This window comes from Rhineura floridana, chromosome 7 (assembly GCF_030035675.1).
Source record: "Rhineura floridana isolate rRhiFlo1 chromosome 7, rRhiFlo1.hap2, whole genome shotgun sequence".
Classification (NCBI taxonomy): Eukaryota; Metazoa; Chordata; class Lepidosauria; order Squamata; family Rhineuridae; genus Rhineura; species Rhineura floridana.
The window spans coordinates 112,444,192-112,464,066 of NC_084486.1; the positions used below are offsets into that span (position 1 = coordinate 112,444,192).

The 19,875-nt window shown below is 46.5% G+C and overlaps 1 protein-coding gene across 18 annotated transcripts in view; it reads right to left on the reverse strand.

The window, feature by feature from the left end:
• Positions 1–19,875, reverse strand: part of TFDP2 (transcription factor Dp-2) — a 152,638-nt gene that overhangs the window by 71,102 nt on the left and 61,661 nt on the right. For 7 of the 18 annotated variants that reach the window (XM_061636900.1, XM_061636899.1, XM_061636913.1 and 4 more), the window contains 2 exons: positions 2,185–2,290; positions 1–480 (listed from right to left, as the gene is read on the reverse strand). In XM_061636900.1, coding sequence (XP_061492884.1) covers positions 312–480; positions 2,185–2,290 — 275 coding nt within the window. In that variant the 3' untranslated portion in view covers positions 1–311. Of the gene's footprint in view, positions 481–1,202; positions 1,324–2,184; positions 2,291–19,875 lie in introns of all 18 variants that reach the window. The other 11 variants (XM_061636907.1, XM_061636910.1, XM_061636904.1 and 8 more) reach the window with 3 other exon arrangements.

Sequence of the window (19,875 nt, forward strand, 5' to 3'; positions counted from 1 at the left end):
ATGGGATACAGATACCAATGACAGAACAATGTCACACCAGAGAAATCATTTGCCTGTTTGGAGGCCTCCACATTCTCTCCAACGTGCATAAGTTTGAGCATTGACTCATGTTCTTTGCTTATTCTATGGTAGTGCAATGTCTTGTGCCTTGTAATAAGCAGCTTTCTGCCTCTCTGACATTGGATAAATCTTTCCCAAATATCAACAAAATGGACAGGGCAAAGAGGCAAAATGTGGAAGAAAATTACATAAAGAACATAAGCTCATGCGAGTAGTACACAAGAGGAGGATTTCATCTGGCTAGCATGTTTTTATTCTGGTGAAGACAAGCCATCATCCTCATCATTGAAAGAGCCGGGGGTTTTGCCACGTGACTCTGAGTAATGCAATGTTGCACTGCTGGACTGTTGGCTGCTGGAAGCTAGCAGCTGTCCTGTTGCTAAGGCCAATTCAGCATCCAGACACAACCCTGGATTTCCACTATCAAAGAAGCAAAATAATCTGCTTGAGAGAACTGTTTCCTATTTAACATCCTGATACTTGCTTTAAATTGTAGTCCACTAAACCATACTGCTACAGGCTTGGCTTACACATGCATGGATACCTCCCAATTTTAGACTCAATCCAAATGTTGCATGTGTTAAGACAGAGGTTGCAAGTGATCTAATGTCAGGTCAAACACAATACTATTATGCTAAGCCTCATCAAATGTTGTTATGCCATTGTTATCCTTCTTGTTCCCAGCAGGCATTGTTGCAACCTAAGGCCCCATAGTATCAAAAAGAGCCTCATTTGAATGTATGCTACTGTGATGTTCCTGCTTGTAGGGTAAATATGGTAAGTGCTGTTTATATAGAAGACATATGGTAAGTGGAGTGAAAGAGGAGGGGGGAGTACATGAGCAGTAGAATGCTGGATGATTGGCTGAGCGTTTGAATGGCTGGGAGTATAAATGGAAGAATGACAGTTGAATCTGGGTGGATGTTGGGAGTGTGGAGAAAGAGGTGTTTGAGGGTGGAGGTCAGGAGTGTGGAGAAAGAGGGAGTTGGAGTTCTGATTAATAATAAGTCAAGTACAAAACAGGAATAGATGAAACCATATGCTTGTGAAACATTCTAAAACTAATCTTGTTATTTCTGATATTTAATAAACACTTATTTGGTTTACCAAAGGCCTGATCCTTGGCTGGGGGATATACATACCAGAAGGGAGGGCAAGGTAATTACCAAGGCTGAACAGAAACAGTATCTAATGGTGGCAGCGGTGAAGGGAGGAATAATAACAATTCAAGTATCCAGAGCAACCCAGAGTTGTATGCGTTATCTATAAAGATACAAGGGGGTTGGGAACAGCATAAGCACGCAGTCACAAAAGTAACCAGCTAGAGAGAGACTCAGGCAAAGTCTCTGGGAGTATTGGTTATAGGACGTGACTGGTGGTGCTGCCTAGCAGGGGGATCTAGTGAGATCTGTGCTAGAGCAGAGTGAGAAACCATATAAAGGACGGTCCGGACTGGTGGTATCCCTGGTGGTGCCTAGTGAAAGGCAGTAGCCACAAGCAGGTGGGAACCTGGCAGGGAGAACCAGGGAAGGACGTCACAGCTACCAATTCCCAAATTCTGTCTGAAGACTGTCACCAGTTGCAGACTCACTGTGTTACTATTGGCCAAGACCTCCCCCCCTATTTTACCACCTAGCCTGATAAAGAGCTTTGGAGAATTTGAATGATTGCACACTATTTTATAATATTTTGGTTGGTCCAGTAAAGGTATTGCCCTAATGTGGTTTGTAAATCAAATCTTGAGTAAGTCAACTGAAGAGACAGCAAGAAATGTTCATGCACATGACAGCAAACCCTTCATAAAGCTACAAATCCTAGACTGAAGTATGTAATTTCACTTTGCCCAGTCATTATAATCTAGAATATACCCATTTAAGCTTAAACCAATATGTACATTAATCTTAAACCTCTATCACAGTTCAGTGACTAAACCAGAAATGTATATAGCAAAAGGCAATTAACAGAGATATAACAAAAATGAGAGTGTGTCTTGCCTTGAACAGGATCAACCCAATACCTACTTGACAGAATTTTACAATAAATAAAAGCTCCAGTCTCCCTTTTCCCGGAAGGCAATTTCAGTTTCTAACAGAAAGGCAAGTCATCCATTCAACATTTACTTACCTTGTTTTAAAACCAGCAGTATTCTCAGTTGTGACCAAAGCGGAACCTCCTTGAGATGAATTTAAAACTAGTTCCTGGTTCATCCAATAAATTCCTGTAGACATATCTAAAAGGAAGCACGAAGTCTATTACAACCTAACACACTGCATTTGTCATTTGGGAACTGCACCTTAATAATACTGAGCCCACCCACGTAGCCGGTCATGCTCTCGACCTTGTATTTGTCATGGTCAGATCACTATCTGGTGAATATAGATTTCTCGTTGCCACACGCCCTCCGCAGGGGCAAAGGACCTATTAGAATGGTCCGCCCCAGGCGCTTGATGGATCCTGATGGATTCCTGACTGCGCTTGGGGAATTGGAACCTGCTGAAGGTCGCTCGGTCGAAACCCTGGTGATGGAGTGGAATGAGGGGATCACCAGGGCATTGGACCGAGTTGCCCTGAAACGTCCTCTCCCCCTGAACAGAACTCAGATAGTGCCATGGTATACACCACGGTTGCGCAATCTGAGGCGGGAGGTGAGACGACTAGAACGCCGGTGGCGGAAATCTCACTCCGAAGGTGCTTGGACACAGGTCAGAGCAGCAGTAGCTGCCTACCAGGTGGCAGTGAAGGCGGCAAAGAAGGATTTCTTTGCTGCCTCTATTGCATCCGCAGAGTGTTGTCCCAGGAGGTTGTTCCAGGTGGTCCGAAGCCTGATCGGTCCAGTTGCTCAGGTACCCCTGGAACATTCTAAGACCTCCTGTGACAAATTGGCAAAACACTTTGCTGATAAAATTGAACACCTAAGGAGCTCGATTCCGTACGCCGTGGATGCAGTGAATGAACCAGAGTTGACCATTTGCAATCCGGTCCAGTGGGATCGGTTTCGGCCTCTCCTTTCTGAGGAAATGGACAAGGTGCTTTCATCTGTGAAGCCTACCACTTGTCTGATTGATCCATGCCCATCATGGCTCCTTGTGAATTGCAAGGAGAAACTGGGCGAAGGGATTAGGGCGGTGGTAAATGCATCCTTAGTGGAGGGTGTGATGCCACTGGCCCTCAAGGAGGCAATTGTAAAACCTATCTTAAAGAAGTCCTCCTTGGATCCCCAAGTTCTGAACAACTTCCGCCCTGTTTGGAATTTACTATTTTTGGGCAAGATCATTGAGCGAGTGGTGGCTAACCAATTGTCAGCACACTTGGATGAAACGGATTATCTGGATCCATACCAATCGGGTTTCAGGACTGGACATGGAACTGAAACAGCCTTGGTCGCTCTGGTGGATGATATGAGGACGGCATTAGATAGGGGAGAATTCACCTTTCTTGTCCTCCTAGATCTTTCAGCGGCTTTTGATACCATTGACCACGGTATCCTGATGGATTGCCTGGAAGGACTGGGAATTGGAGGCACTGTTTTACAGTGGTTCCGTTCCTTTCTCTCTGACAGGCACCAACAGGTAGCATTGGGAGATGAGGTTTCAGACCCTTGGCCCCTCACTTGTGGAGTGCCACAGGGTTCTATCCTCTCTCCCATGCTATTTAACATCTACATGAAGCCGCTGGGATCTATCATCAGGAGATTTGGGCTGCGGTGTCACCAATATGCGGATGACACACAGCTCTATCTCTCGTTTAAGTCTTCACCAGAGTTGGCTGTGGAGACCATGTCCAAGTGCCTGGAATCCGTGAGTGGATGGATGGGAAGGAACAGGCTGAAGCTAAATCCTGACAAGACCGAGGTACTGCTTGTGGGAGACAGGGGTAGGCTGGGTTCTGTTGACCTGAGGTTTAATGGGGTACAATTGCCCCTGAAGGACCAGGTCCGCAGCCTGGGGGTTGTTCTTGATTCCAGGCTGTCCATGGAGGCTCAGATTTCGGCAGTGAGCCGGGCAGCCTGGTACCAACTACACCTCATACGCAGGCTGCAACCCTACCTCCCTGTTCATCAGCTCCCACTGGTAGTACATACCCTGGTCACCTCTCGATTAGACTACTGCAATGCGCTCTACGTGGGGTTACCCTTGAAAACGGTCCGGAAACTTCAACTGGTACAGAATGCGGTGGCTCGTTTACTTACAAACAGCCATCGCCGTGATCATATTACACCAGTATTATTTAATCTACACTGGCTTCCAGTAGTTTTCCGGGCCCAATTCAAGGTGTTGGTGTTAACCTTTAAATCCCTATATGGTTTCGGCCCGGTTTATCTGAAGGAGCACCTCCAGCGTCACCAACTATGCCGCCCGACAAGATCTGCCACGCAGGGCCTTCTCTCAATCCCACCAACAAAAGTAGTTAGGTTGGTGGGGACTAGAGAGAGGGCTTTTTCGGTGGCGGCCCCCATGTGATGTTCCTATATTAATGTATATATGGTAAGTGTTGGTTGTTTAGAAGATACATGGTAAGTGGAGTGAAAGAGGGGGAGTGAATGGGCAGTACAATGCTAGATGATTGGCTGAGTGTTTAAAATGGCTGAATGTATAAAAGGAAGAGTGAGAGTGGAATCAGGGGGGGAGAAGAGAACTGAGTGGGTTGCTTGGTGGGGTTTAGAGAGTTGTTTGCCAGGAGGGAGGTGGAGTTCGGATTAGTATTGAGTAAAACCATATGCTTATGTGCCTTAAGAAGAAATCTTGTTAATCTTGTTAGCTTTGTTATCTGTAATAAATACTTAATTTGGTTTACCAAAGGCCTGATCCTTGGCTGGGGTTTCACAGACCAGAAGGGAGGGTAAGGTAATGACCAAGGCTGAAGGGGAACTGTAACAAATGGTGGCAGCGGTGAAGAGAATAACAATACCAGTATTCAGAGTCTCTGGGAATACTAGTATTGGGACGTTACTGGTGGTTGCCTAGCAGGGGGATCTGTTGAGATCTGTGCTAGAGCGGATAGGTAAACCATAAGAGAGTGCGGTCCGGACTGGTGGAGTCCCTGGTGGTGCCTAGAGACAGGCAGTAACCACGAGCAGGTAGGAACCTGACAGGGAGAGCCAGGGAAGGACGCCTCACACCCCACTCTCTGGAATTCCCTCCCGTTCGATCTTCGACATGCCCCTTCCCTGGATACCTTCTGCTGAGCATTCAAAACTTGGCTGTTTGGTCAGGCCTTTGAGACTATCGGGATGGGCTAATTATATACTCAATCCCCACTGCTATGTATTACAATTGCTGCTATTCTGTCACTGATGATTATTTGTATTTTATTGTATTTATTGTATTTACTGTATTTTGTATTTTATTGAATTTAATATGTACGCCGCCTAGAGTGGCTTCGGCCAGATAGGCGGCCTAAAAATTAAATTATTATTATTAACACATATATGGAATAAACATGCAACACCAATGGTTAATACATTTCCGTATCAGAACTATACTATTTTTCTCTCTCTGGTAATGCACATGCACCAAGCTATATGTTGGAAACCCTGAAAATTTCAGCTTTTATTTTTACTCTGCAGTCTTGGAACAGGTTCTGCCAAGCCTTTTGAAGCTGAAGGGAATGTGGAACTCCATCTTTTCCATAGCTTCTAATATCTTTCCCATGTTGTGTGCAAATGTGTGAGTTTACGTACTTGCATTGTGAGCAAGGACTTAGGTCTATTTTTTGTAGAGAACCTGGTATCCTAACAAAGACCACAGCGACTTGTATAAATATGTAACTGAAAACTAAACTCTCACTGACACTATTTGAGGGGATAAATTAATTAGCCATACATTATATAAAAAGCTAGTTGTTATCCTGTGGTCTATGTTACAGTCAAGTTGGTACCAGCCTCTCTCTGTAAATGGCCAAGTAGGAATACCTTGATCTCACAAACATGTGGTTTATGCAACATTCCTTGCTATTTTTGTTGGTTTTCCATTCCATTTTCCTTGTTATCATGATTAATAATATGAGTGGTGCATCCGAGACATTGAGCCTAAATATGCTTTCCCAAAGCTTTGCCTATCAAAATGTCATGCAAGTTAACTTTCTGCTGCATATAGCTAGTTCTTGCTACTCAGTACATGGTAAAATAGAAACAAGGTTCAATTTTTAAATTAGAAAGGGCTAAATAATCCAGCGCAGAACAAAATGTTGTCTGCCCAACTTAGAAATGTCACAAGCTGGATGACTATTTGAGTTAAAATTTCCCCACCGTAGAATGACCTAAGCTGTCAAAGGAAAATCCCTTTGAAGGTAAAATGACATCACAGATACATTGAAATGAACTATTCGGAGAGCCTTTGAAGTACCAGCTCAATGGATTATTTACATAGGTCTGATGAACTTTGGCTGTTTCAAGAAGAGGGCAAGTTAATTTTTGAGGTACACTGGTAAAATGGTACCAATGGTAAATTAGAGCTGGCATTATTTTTTACTCAGAAAATTTTAGATGTAGATGGAAAAGCCCTCTATCCCCCCCACCCCACTAAGAGATTTTATAATCTTGCTGGCCCAATAAAGAAAGGAGAAATACAACAGAGGCATGCTCAATCAGCCAACATTCAAAATCTCAATGGTTTATTCAGTACCCCTGAGGAAGTATACTGTGTACTCAACTGAACTATTTATGTCCTTGAATATAGAATCCCCGGATTATGGGATTGTTCCAATATTACTTATTTATTTATTTATTTATTTTATTTTATTACATTTTTAGACTGCCCTATAGCAACAAGCTCTCAGGGCGGTGTACAACAGGGTAAAAACAGATTAAAATACATGTGGGTATGAGTACAATACAATAATGGAATTTTGAAGTAACCAAATGCTACATCCCACTTTTCCATCTTCAGTTTAGCGCTTTAAGCAATGTACTAGTTCCTTAATTATTAAAGTTGTCATTTGGGATACTGGAAGCCTCTTTAGGTGTGATCAAAATTGGAAGCTTGTGTACCCCATATTTAAAGATGGATTCTCTAGTTTCAGAGCTAAACCCCTTGCACTGCAAACCCTACAGGAGCAATAGGCCCCCCCAGCACATTACCTAAACCACAAGTTCAGAACAGGATATTATTATACCTGAACAGCTGTTAGAGGCATGCATTCATGCCAATTGTTATTAACTACCCATGAAAATATGAATACAAATGCTTATTTTTACATTTTCTCTACCCTGAAGTCCTTGAAATAAATAATGGATTGTGTTAAGCAATACAAAAGCTACAGGCTATTCAGCAGTGAGAAATTGGCTTCTATCTTCTTCCTCAAAATTTGTATAGCACATGTGTAAATCAGTTACTTTGTTTGTACACGCCTCTGATTTCAGTAACCATGCAGATTGTACTGATCTAACCACAGCTTCATATTGTGTAATTATGATTAAGAGAACAGAAAAAATCTTTGACATAGTAGTTTGCATACAGAAAGATTAAATACCACCCCCTTATTGCTTCCCAAACAATGGCTTTCCTAAAACTATGCAAAGTTAAGAAAAAGGCAGTTAGTGAAGAAAATCTCAAGGGATCTGTTTGTTTGGGGGTGCCTGGGTTTGTGTGTGCGTGCACGCACGTGTGTGTGAATTTGGTTGTCCGTGTTGGGGTTGGCACACAAAATGTGCAGGGGCAAAGAGCCCTGTGTGTGTGTGCTATGTAAAAAAAGGTAGCTACATTCACTAAACAAGAAAAGCAGCTCTGGGGAGACAATGGGTTGTATCCAATTAAGTTCTACTCAGAGCAGGTTCACTGAAATGAATGGACCTAAGTTACTCATGTGTATCAATTTCAATAGGTCCATTCCAAGTATGACAAATGTTGGATACAACCTGATGCAATAGCCTGTACAGATAAAACAAGCATTTTTGGAAAAATAAATGATGTTTCGATTTTTTATATCGGTTCATTTAGTCCACCATTAAACCTTAAAGAAAAACTAAGAAAGGGACATAGGCACTTTTTCTTTACAGGAAGAAGAAAACTGTAAATGGTAAGTGCCTGAAATGTGGGGACACCATTTACTATTGTGCAAGTTATAATATCCTAAAAAGACTACACTGCAGATTTACTTCCATATAAATTCTGCAATGAAAAGTGCACTCAGACTGCTTTTCAACTCCATTTTGATTAAAGGGCCTGCAATTACTGAGAGTATCCCAATATGGATTAAAAGCAGATTACCTAGGGCAGTCTTCAACTGGTGGGTTGCAAATCCCTATTGGGACACAGTCCAAGATATGTTGTGTTGTAGGATTACTGCTGCCACATTTGTTTTTAAAAGCACCATGGAGTAAAGTTTCAGACTACTAGAGGAGAAGGGAAATGCGGGCACTTTTGCATGCATGTGCTTGGAAAATTTCCAGAGAAAAGGAGGTGGCATGCAGTCAGTTTTAAGGTTTTTCATCTATGCTGCCCAGTTCTATTAAAGGTAAGCATTTCATGGTTTCACTGCTGCTGCAACTCAACTTGGGCAGCCCAAATACTGTACTATGAAAACCTCTGTGTACTGAGGAAAGGCAAAGACTGCACATGCATGTCAGTATGTGGGGTGAGTGACACTGCACTCTGTGCACATGAGAGGGGAGATGAGGATTTCAAGTCTGGAGTAAGGACAAGAATGCACTCTGAGTGAGGGGAATAAACCCTTGAGGGTCCCATTCTTGGATCTGGAAAGGAAAACTTGGATTTAGAAAAAGCTGTTCCTTTGAAGAACGCAAAATCACCCGGCTTTTACATCCTCAACCCAGCATATGTGTATTCAAAATTTTTGCTCCTGTGATGCAGTTACTTGCTGGCAGTCCAATGCCTGTGTCCTTATCTTTCTTCTCTTGCCTTTTCTCACCCACATCTCATTTCTGTCCTGTATGGCTGGATGATATACATCGTTGAAGCAAACCATTGTAATTATAACCAACATCTGTGTGGTGTTTTCTTTATAAGATACCTGCTATTTTTTCATTACTGGTTGGAAAATAGACTGCCTTCAAGTTGATCCCGACTTATGGCAACCCTATGATTAGGGTTTTCATGGTAAGCGGTATTCAGAGGGGGGTTACGATTGTCTCCCCCTGAGGCTAGTCCTCCCCAGCTGGCTAGGGCCTGCTCAGCTGGCCACAGCTGCACAAGCCAGCCCCTTCCTTGTCCACAACTGCCAGCTAGGAGGCAACTGGGCTCCTTGGGACTATGCAGCTTGCCCACAGCTGCACAGGTGGCGGGGCACGTAACCCCTGAGCCACTCACTGTGGGGTGATCTTTAGCTGGCCCTTGACACCCAGGAGACACAAGCAGGGATTTGAACGCACAGAGGCTCTCCTTCCCACCGTGCTATACCAGCTGCTTTTCATTACTGGTAGTCTTGTATTAAATTATGAGTAAATTAATAAAAATATCTTGGCTTAGATCTAGACTTGGGTTTGCACAAATCTGAATCCAAGCCAATATTCTTTCCTTTATGACAGGTGTAGGAAACCTCCGACCCAGGGGCAAGATGTGACCCTCCCTTATTTGGCTCTTGGGATTCTCACCAGGACACCCCCCTCACAGGTTCTGCTTTGTATCCTCATTGAGTGCTTTTGTATGCTTGGAATGTGTCCTTGAATTCTCGATAATGCCTCTTGCTTCCTATGATGGAGGGTAGAGAGGGCTGTGTATCTGTAGAAAGCAGCCTAACGTACAGAAGAGCCCTGCTTCTTGGTGTCCCGCTTTCTGGTGTTCCACTAATATGGCGCCAGCAGGAGGGGGGCTGGACCTCTCTGCACTCCAGCTGATCACGCTGAGTAGGGGAAGATCAGCTGTAGCGTGCTACAGCTGATCTTCTCTTCTGACACGATCAGACTCCTGCTCAAGCTGATCGCACTCGAGGAGGGGAAAATCTGATCTTCTCCTCCTCTGGTGCGATTAGTGGGTTAGGTTCCAGACCCCCGCACTACAGCTGATCCGCTTTTCAGCAGTTTTCCCTTTTCGGTGGGGGTCTGGAACCTAACCTGCCACATGAGTGGGGCCCTACTGTACAAAGGTAAAATTTCTACTAATTGCTCTGCTCACTTTTGTCTCTGGCCCTGTCCACCCACCACTGGATGTGACCCCTGGAGGACTGCCCAGAAGGGAAGGGATCTGGGGCTGTCAAAGGAATGGGGGTTGGGCAATGAGGCAGTGGCAGGTAGGGAGATGATGCAGGCAAGAGTTTAAAACCCTAATTAAACATAAGCACTGTGCAAGGCCCTGATTTTGGGGCCAGATCAGATAGGGGCCCAATCAGGACTGCAGAGTAAGGCCCTGAACCAAAGTCTTGCATCACTGTACTGTAAATCCAACAAACCTTGGATACAGTTGTGGTTTGCTTGAAGGAAGACAAACCATGAGTCTGGGTTCAGACAACTTGCTAAACTAAACAATTTCTTAGGTCTGAGCAGTGCACCACGCTGCAGATAAGGAGCAAAGACCTCCTATCTGCGAGTCTTCACACACCGTAAGTCACAGGTTGGCTTAACATTATGTATGAACCAGGCCAGTCGCTGTGTTTGTGTGCCATGATAAACCATAAGCAGTGGTTTAATGTGCATGATGCAAATACGCCTGCTATGCTCCTTCCTGCTGATGCTGGAGGAAAATACACCACAATAACTGACTTAGTATTACATATGAATCAGAAATCATAGTTTATTTTGCTCAAACAAATCACATAGGAAGAGGCCTTATACTGAGGGTCAGATCACTGGTCCATCTAGCTCAGTATTGTATACATTGACTGGGAGTGGCTCTTCTGGGTTTCAGTCTGAGGTCTTTTCCAGTCCTATCTCAAAATGCTGGGGATTGAACTCTGCATGCAAAGCAGATGTTCAATCCACTGAGCTATTGCGCTTTGGTGATTGGTTGGCAAGCCAAGAAGAAACCTTGGCTTATCACTGTGGTTTGTTTTGAGTGGAAGTAATGCTGAGCCAGGGATCAAAGTTTCTTTCCTTCCAGTGTGAGAAAGGAAGAAGGTGCAATTTGCTTGTACATGGTAAACCATGGTTTATAGCTTATTACGACATGTGAATGCAGCAAGTATGTGTTGTGCCATTCATATTTCTCTATATATGAAGAAGCAATTGTCCATGGCCCCAGAAATACTAAGTAGTATCTGCCCAGCTCAACTGGATCTTTTGGCATTAGGTTCCAATAGATACAATTAGTGGAATCTGTGCACATGAAATAAGGAATTGAGCATGTCAAACTCAGCTATACAATTAATACATAGTGCAAAATAGGTATTAGGGAAGGTGTAACAGTTCAGTTAAGATACCTCATGGAAGAAACTATTCACAGTTTATGAATATTTGAGCCTCTCTCTGTGAATACAACTTTTGTAACGCAGTGAAATCAGAGTTCTGTGTCACTGTGTTGTAAGAACCTGTCATCATTAAGAGACAGTTCATCTGTAAGATCTTCAAAAGACCTTGCAAATCTTGTTCTGTTCTGCTGCAGCAGCTACCTTTGCATAAATATATTGGCACTGCAAGCCAACAAGAAAGTAGGGGGAGAAGAGTGTGCTTTAAAAGTTACAGTTACTCCCTGAATGGTAGAATCCAAAAGCTAAACTCTCATGACCTGAAATACTGAGAGCTTCTTCAAATATGTATTTACAATATCATTTGGATGAACTGGGGTAGTTGGATGACCATATACCATATAGTTTCACTTGAATTCATGGAGAATAGTAGGAGAAAAGCTTAATATACCTCACCTTCCAGGAAGGCTTAAAAGTCTTTCTACATATGACAAGATGCCAACTGAACTATTAAACTGAAAACATTGCACAGGTATAATAGCTTTATTCTAGTATGTTTCCTAGAATGTGGAAAGCCTGGGAAAACATTGACATTCAGAAGGGAACATGTGAAGTGACACAGGTTTAGATCCAGACTTTGTTCCTGCCAGAAGAAGGATCCCTGAGCAGAAGACACTTCCACTAGCAGATGTGTGGGGAGGCAACTTCTGCAAAATACCTCTTACCCTGCAGCCCCGTGCTACCATCTACACTGTTCTGGAGGGTTGGGGGAACTTCTGCAGTAGCATGGACGTGGTGCTGGGTGCTGCAGAGAGATGGGAGAATGGTCCCTTGGACCCACCTGAAGGGTGATTTTCACAGGTACGCCTGCCATCAGATTGGGTAGTACTGCCATCTAGCATCCGAAGGCAAGAATGCACTAGAGTTAAAACCTGGGGCTTGAGCCCCTCCCACTCCAGTCTTCATGATGACGACTCCGAAGTGGTAAATCTGAAAGTAACCAAAGGGCAAAAGCCCCAGCAGCAAAGAAAATATACATAGCAAATATCATAGAACTTGCAACATGAGAATAGGTTTTAACTAAAGAAAATCAGACACAGCACGAAACATATAGGTTGAACTATATACAAAATACTGAACAAATTTCTCCAGAAATCCCCCACAAGGGAGGGACGTGATGGCAGGCGTACCTGTGAAAATCACCCTTCAGGTGGGTCCAAGGGACCATTTTCCACAGGTAGCCTGCCATCAGATTGGGATGTACCAACGTAGCCCCCTAATAGGGAGGGATTCCTAGGGAGTTACAAATCAGAAATAACGTGTTGCAGGACACGTCTCCCAAAAGAGGCGTCAGCTGAAGCATAGCGATCAATCTTATAATGCTTCACAAAGGAGTTAGGGGTAGCCCATACCGCCGCCCTGCATATGTCTGTAAGAGGAGCATTAGTTAGGAAAGCCGCCTTAGTGGCAGCAGACCTGGTCGAATGAGCCGTGATATTAGACGGCACTGGCAAATTAAGTGACTGATATGCAATAGAAATACAGGCTCGAAGCCAACAGGACAAAGTGGATTTGGACACCTTTTTTCCCAAAGATCTCGGATGGAAGGATACAAATAATGCGTCTGTCTGTCGAATGTCCTGGGTGCGAGAGAGGTAAACTTTGAGCACTCTCCTAACATCCAGCAAATGCCAGGCCTTTTCGAGGGGATGGACCGGCTTTGGACAAAAGGATGGAAGTACAATGTCCTGGCTACTGTGGAAGATTGAGTTGGCCTTAGGACAGAACGATGGATCCAGCCTCAGGACTACAGAGTCCTTATGGAATACGCAGAGATGACGGGCTGATGACAAGGCCTGTAACTCCGAAATCCGCCTCGCGGAAGTGATAGCCACGAGGAAAAGGACTTTAAAAGACAACAGTCTTAGAGGCACTGAGGCAAGAGGCTCAAATGGAGGTCGCTGTAATGCCTGCAAAACTTTGGAGAGGTTCCAGGATGGAAAATGGTGACGTACAGCTGGAGAGAGGTGGGTAGCTCCTCTTAAGAAGCGTTTGATGAGCGGGTGAGTGCCCAGGGGTGCTGCCGATGAAGAAACAGACAGAATTGAGGAGATGGTGGAGGCCTGTCTACGCAGGGTGTTCGGTCTGAGTCCCAATGTCATGCCTCTGTGTAGGAACTGTAGAACGTGCTGTACAGTGGCTTGGGGTGCTGAAAAACCTTTAGAAGTGCACCAGCTGGAAAAAGTACGCCAAGTACTCTGATAGATTCGAGTAGTTGACGGTCGCCTTGACGCTAAAATAGTGTTTATGACCCCTTGAGAAAGACCAGCAGTATTCAACTGTGTCCGCTCAAAAGCCAGGCTGTCAGGCTGAGCCAGTTCGGGTCCGGATGCCAAACTGGACCTTGGGAGAGAAGATCCGGCCTGATTGGGAGGGTCCAAGGATCCGCCATTGACATCGAGAGGAGGTCCGAGAACCAGGGTCTGCGAGGCCAATAAGGTGCTATGAGTAAAATCCGTGTCCGTTCGAGTCGGAGTTTTGTCAATGTCCTGCCTATGAGGGATATAGGCGGGAAGGCATACAGGAGCCCGTCTGGCCATGGTGTCGTCAGAGCATCCACTGCTTCCGCCATTGGCTCTAGGTACCTTGAGAAGTAACGAGACAGTTGGCAGCTGTGGCTGGAGGCGAAGAAATCCAGCGAGAGAGGGCTGAACCGCCGATGAAGGAGAGAGAACATAGTCGGATGAAGCTTCCATTCTCCCGGATGGACCTTTTGCCTGCTGAGCCAATCGGCCGTAATGTTTAGAGTTCCGCTGAGGTGTTCTGCTCGTAATGACAGGAGGTGGAACTCGGCCCAGTCGAAGATTCGTGTCATTTCCTCCTGCAGAGCCCTGGACCTTGTGCCCCCCTGTCTGTTGATGTGAGATTTCAAGCAAACATTGTCTGTCCGAATGAGGACATGTTGTAGAGCGAATAGTGGCTGGAAGTGTCTCAGAGCCAGATGAGCAGCTCTGAGCTCCAGCCAGTTGATGTTGTGACTTAGGTCCTGGGTTGACCACACGCCTTGGACAAAGGTGGAGTTGCAATGGGCTCCCCAGCCGGACAGACTGGCATCCGTGGTGATTAGGACTCCGGTTGGGTCCCGAAACGGTGTCCCCTTGGTGAGGGAAGTTGTGGATACCCACCAGCGGAATGATTGCTTCAGAGATTGGCCCAGCGGAATTACGTGATGGTTGGACCTGGAGATGTCCGCTTGAAAAGGTAGGAGAGCCCATTGTAAAGGTCTGGAATGATGTCGGGCCCACGGAACGATGTGGATGGAGGAGATCATTGCCCCGAGAAACTGGGCCAGAAACATGACATCTGCTGTGGGGCGATGTAGAAGTAAGGTTGCCATGGCTGTGATGGAAGCAATACGGTCTGGGGACAGAAAGAACATGGCTAGGGATGTGTCCAGTATTGCTCCTAAGTGCTGGAGGCGCTGAGTTGGTTGTAGATGACTTTTTTCGGCATTGATCAGCCAGCCGTGAGAGTGTAGTGCCTCTAGGGTGAACTGGATCTGCCTGTTGGCCAAGTCCCGGGAGCCTGCTCGGAGGAGGAGGTCGTCGAGATAAGCATAAATATGGACCCCCTGGAGGCGGAGATACGCCAGCATGGTGGCCATCACTTTGGTGAAGACTCGGGGGGCCGAGGAGAGGCCGAATGGAAGGGCCCGGTATTGAAAATGGAGGTGGCCTAGTGCAAATCTCAGGAACCGTCTGTGACCCGGGCAAATTGGGATGTGTAAGTAAGCGTCCTTCAGGTCGATGGATGCGATAAAGTCCCCTTGTTGTACAGCCTCTACAATAGACGCCAGAGATTCCATCTTGAAGTGGCGGTACTTGACGAAGCGGTTGAGGCCCTTGAGGTCTAAGACCGCCCTCCATAAGGAGTCTCGCTTGGGAACCGTAAAGAGGATGGAGTACACGCCTTGTAGCCGTTCGGATGGAGGAACAGGCTCTATAGCGGCTATCTCTAGTAGATGTCGTAGGTCGTCCTGCATGACCTTTTTGCGTGCCCTGGAGATGGGGGAAATGCAAACTTTGTCCAGTGGTGTCCGCCAAAATTCTATATTGTAGCCCTGGGTGAAGAGAAGTCTGACCCAGGAGATGTTTGTCAAGTTTAGCCAGATGCTGGAGAAGAAGGAGAGTCTGCCTCCAATGGGGATGGAGTCAGAACTGCCTGTGCTGACGGGTTCCTCTGCCATATGCCTGCCTGCTCTGGTATTGGCCCCTGTATTGTGAGCGTTGTCTGGACCAGGGTGTCTTGGAGGGACGGAAATTTGTAGGCCTGGTATCCCGTCCTCGTCCACCAGGTCGTCCTCTCCGAAAGGGTTGGAAGGAACGGTAAGGGGTAAACCGTCGAACGGGTCTGCGGTCGTCTCTTTTGGCTGTAGCTAGTGCAGGTTTACGATTGTCCTTGGCGTCGACAAGGACTGCTTTGAGTGCGTCCTTGCCGAAGAGCATAGATCCCGAGTATGGAGCTAAGGATAAGTTGGTTCTGGCAGTCAAATCGGCATCCCAATGTTGGAGCCATAGGGTACGACGAGCTACAATTTCGGCCGCAAGGCACCGTGATGGGAAGCGTCTAACGTGGCGTCGGCCACAAAGGCAGCAGCCTTGTGTATCTTGAGGATACATTTCCTTAGTTTGGCGGGATCCGGGTTGGGGTCGTCAAGGAGATCCTCTAACCACATCATGGAAGCCCGTGAGAAGATAGAGGCAGTAGAAGAGGCCCGGATGGAGTGAGCGGAAGCCTCATGGATCTTACGGAAGACAAAGTCAAGCCTCTTCTCATAGGGGTCCTTGAACAGTGATTCGCCTTCCTTTGGGAGGAGAGACCGGGATACAAGATTGGAAATAGGTTGGTCCACCCCCGGGACGTTCAGAAAGGACATGAATTCCGGATCAAGGGTATAGAGCTTGTTGGCTAAGGATGAGGAACGACGTGGACGAAGGGGACGGGCCCATTCTTCTCTGGTCAGTTTTTTAATGGGGTCTGGTACGGGAATGAAGTGCTGCACTGATCTGGGGGACTTGAGAACTCTGGCACCCTTGACAGGAGGGACATCCGGTTGTACAAGTTCTGGTTGAATGCCAAGAGTGTCCATGACTCTACGTGACAGATGAGAGAAATCCGCCGGGTCAAATAGGCGATAGGAGATCTCCTCCTCCTGGTCAGATTCCCCACTCCATTCATCCAGGTCAGTCTGAAAAACGTTCATGTAGTCATCAGTCTGAGATTGCTCTATGTCCAGTCTACCCCTGACCACCTCATATGGGTTAGGAGAGGGTAGCGGAGCATCAGTATTGTCACCAGGGTGTCTCGCAGAGCTGGGCTGTCGCGAGGTTCCGGGCTGAGAAGACAAATGTAGAGAAGGCTGGGGTTGGGATAGGCACCCCAGCAGCTCTCGTAGTTGTTGCAGGAAGACAAGGGTCAACTGTATCCCTGGGAGAGTGGAAGACGGTAGCGCCTGTTCCTGAAGAGGAATTTGAGGCTGCCCAGGCGGAGTTTGAGGAGCTTGACTGGGGAATCCTTCAAACTCTTCCTCTGATGACTCAGAAGGAGACTGGAAAAGTGCAGGAACGGCTGCATGGCGAGGTTTCTCCGGAAGTGACGGTGATACGTAGCGTGCCTTCTTGGGCGCCCGGTGACCAGACAGGTGTTTAGTCTTTGCTTTTGCCTTGGCGTGTTTATGTTTAGCTGGCTGGCGTGGTGATGGACGGCCTGCTTCAGGGGATATTGTCACCTCAGGGTTCAAATCCGCCATGTCAATCTCTGAATGAACGCCCACAATGGGGAAGGAGCGGTAACAGAGCTAAGGTAGAAATAGTATAGGACAGACTAGAGACAGTATGACAGGAGTAAGTACGCCCAGCACGAGGAAAATAACGACTCGGGTAAGGTTGGCGCCAAGCTAAGTACACACACACAATGGGGAAGGTGCGAGACCGCTAGTTATGCTGCCACTTTGGCCACGAGCAAAGTCCACACACACAATGGGGAAGGTGCGAGACCGCTAGTTACACTGCCAGAAAAGATAAGCCTTATTTAACAATCGCAGTGCGGCTAGGGCTAGATACACGCACTCAATGGGGAAGGTGCGATACCGCCAAGGTGCACAGACTAATAATGCGCCGCCGAAGGTGGAGCAAAAGTCAATTGGATGTGCACCTACAAATATACACACACACAATGGGGAAGGTGTGGTATAACGGGGCTACTGGAGGTGCACCTACAAATATACACACACACAATGGGGAAGGTGTGGTATAACAGGGCTACTTGATGTATCTGAAGGAAATACTGATTAGGTGAATATAAGTTTGTTAACAGGAGACTACACAAGTCCCACAACAGGGCTACTTGATGTGTCTGAGGGAAATACTGATTAGGTGAATATATTAGGTGAGTATATGTTTGTTAACAGGAGACTACACAAGTCCCACAAGTGAGAAAAGTATTAGAAAAGAAAAAAGCGGCAAAAAACGAAACAAAATGGCGGCCGCGATATCGGAGCCTCTCACTAAGGCCCTAGAAGGGTTTGAAAACAGCCGGGAGCCAGCTGGAAGGATATGCCACCGGAGGGTGCCAAAAAACAGGCGAGAGAGGCGATATCAGTAAGCCTAATTAAGCCCAAGCCGGGCAGAATGAACAGCTGGGCTGAGGGGCCTCTGTAAAAGAATAGAATAAATAAGTAACAATGGCGGCCGCGATATCGGGGTTGGCGGGAAAACGGGAGCGCTACAAGAGGCTTCAGTAATCCCTGAGGGAGGAAACGGGTGGGGTGTCTACGAGGGAGCTACCACCGCAAGCTTCCCTATGTAGAGGCTGAATTACAGACGGAAATAAGGAGGGGGGAGACCGCAGCCGCGGAGCCCCCGCTAGACGATAAAACAGCAACCGCTGCTGTTGGAACCTCAGAAGACTGAATTACAAACGGAAAAAATGAGGGAGGGGACCGCAGCCGCGGAGCCCCCGCAAAAACGAGAGAGCAGCAGCCGCTGCTGTTGGAGGTTGAACAACAAATGGAAAAAAGGGAGGGGGGGACCGCAGCTGCGGAGCCCCCGCTAAACGGGAAAGCAGCAGCCACTGCTGGTGGAGCCTCAGAAGGCTGAATAACAAACGGAAAAAAGGGAGGGGGGGACCGCAGCCACGGAGCCCCCGCTAAACAGGAAAGCAGCAGCTGCTGCTGGTGGAACCTCAGGGGAAACCCCGAAGAAATAAAGAGGTAAAGCGATAAGGAGGAGAGTTGAAAATAAAGACTTAGCTACGCTCTGTCTAAATTCCGATCTGCCTCGGACGAAGGCAAGAATGAAGACTGGAGTGGGAGGGGCTCGAGCCCCAGGTTTTAACTCTAGTGCATTCTTGCCTTCGGACGCTAGATGGCAGTACTACCCAATCTGATGGCAGGCTACCTGTGGAAAATCCGCAAAGTCTCCTCCCCTGCTTCTGCCAGCTGGATATGTCTGCTGAATCAAAAGCCTTCCATGGACAGAAGGAAATTTTCTGTCCTCAAAAGGCGAAGTCTGGATCCAGTCTGCTGAAATTAGGAGGGAGAATACCTCCCGAAGCAAGGGTGAGTGGTTCACCCATGATCATGTTTTCCCCTCTGCTCTACTGTCCACCTTTAACAACATAAGAAGAGCCTGCTGGATTAGAAAAATGGAAGTGGACTGCCTTCAAGTTGATTCCGACTTACGGCGACCCTATGAATGGAGTTTTCATGGCATGGTATTCAGAGGGGGTTTACCATTGCCTTCCTCTGAGGCTGAGAGGCAGTGACTGGCCCAAGGTCACTCAGTGAGCTTCATGGCTATGTGGGGATTCGAACCCTGGTCTCCCAGGTCGTAGTCCAACCCCTTAACCACTACACCACACTGGCTCTCGCTGGATCAGAACGGTGGCCCAAACAGTCCAGCATCCTGATCTCAGTGGCCAACCAGATGCCTATGAGAAGCTCGCAAGCAGGACTTGAGCATAAGAGCACTCTCCCCTCCTTCAGTTTCCAACAATTAATATTCAGAAGCATACTGCCTCCAGTCATGGAGGTAGACCTTAGCCACCACAGCTACTAGCCACTGACAGCATTATTTTCCATGAATTTTTGTAATTCTCTTGTAAAGCCATTCAAGTTGGTGGCCATCACTGCCTCCTGTGGGAGTGAATTCCATAGTTTAAGTATGTGCTGCGTGAAGAAGTACTTTTGTTTGTCAGCCCTGAATCTTCTAACACTCAGCTTAACTGGGTGCCCATGAGTTCTAGTGTTATGAGAAAAACTTCTCTGTCTGCTTTCTCCATGCCATGCATAATGTTGTACATTTCTATCATGTTGCTTTTCACCGCTTCTCTAAGCTACAACACCCCAAATGTTGCAACCTCTCCTCATAGTGGAGTTGCTCCATTCCCTTGATCATTTTGGTTACCCTTTTCTGAACCCTTTCAAAGACTACAATATCCTTTTTGAAGTGAGGTGACCTG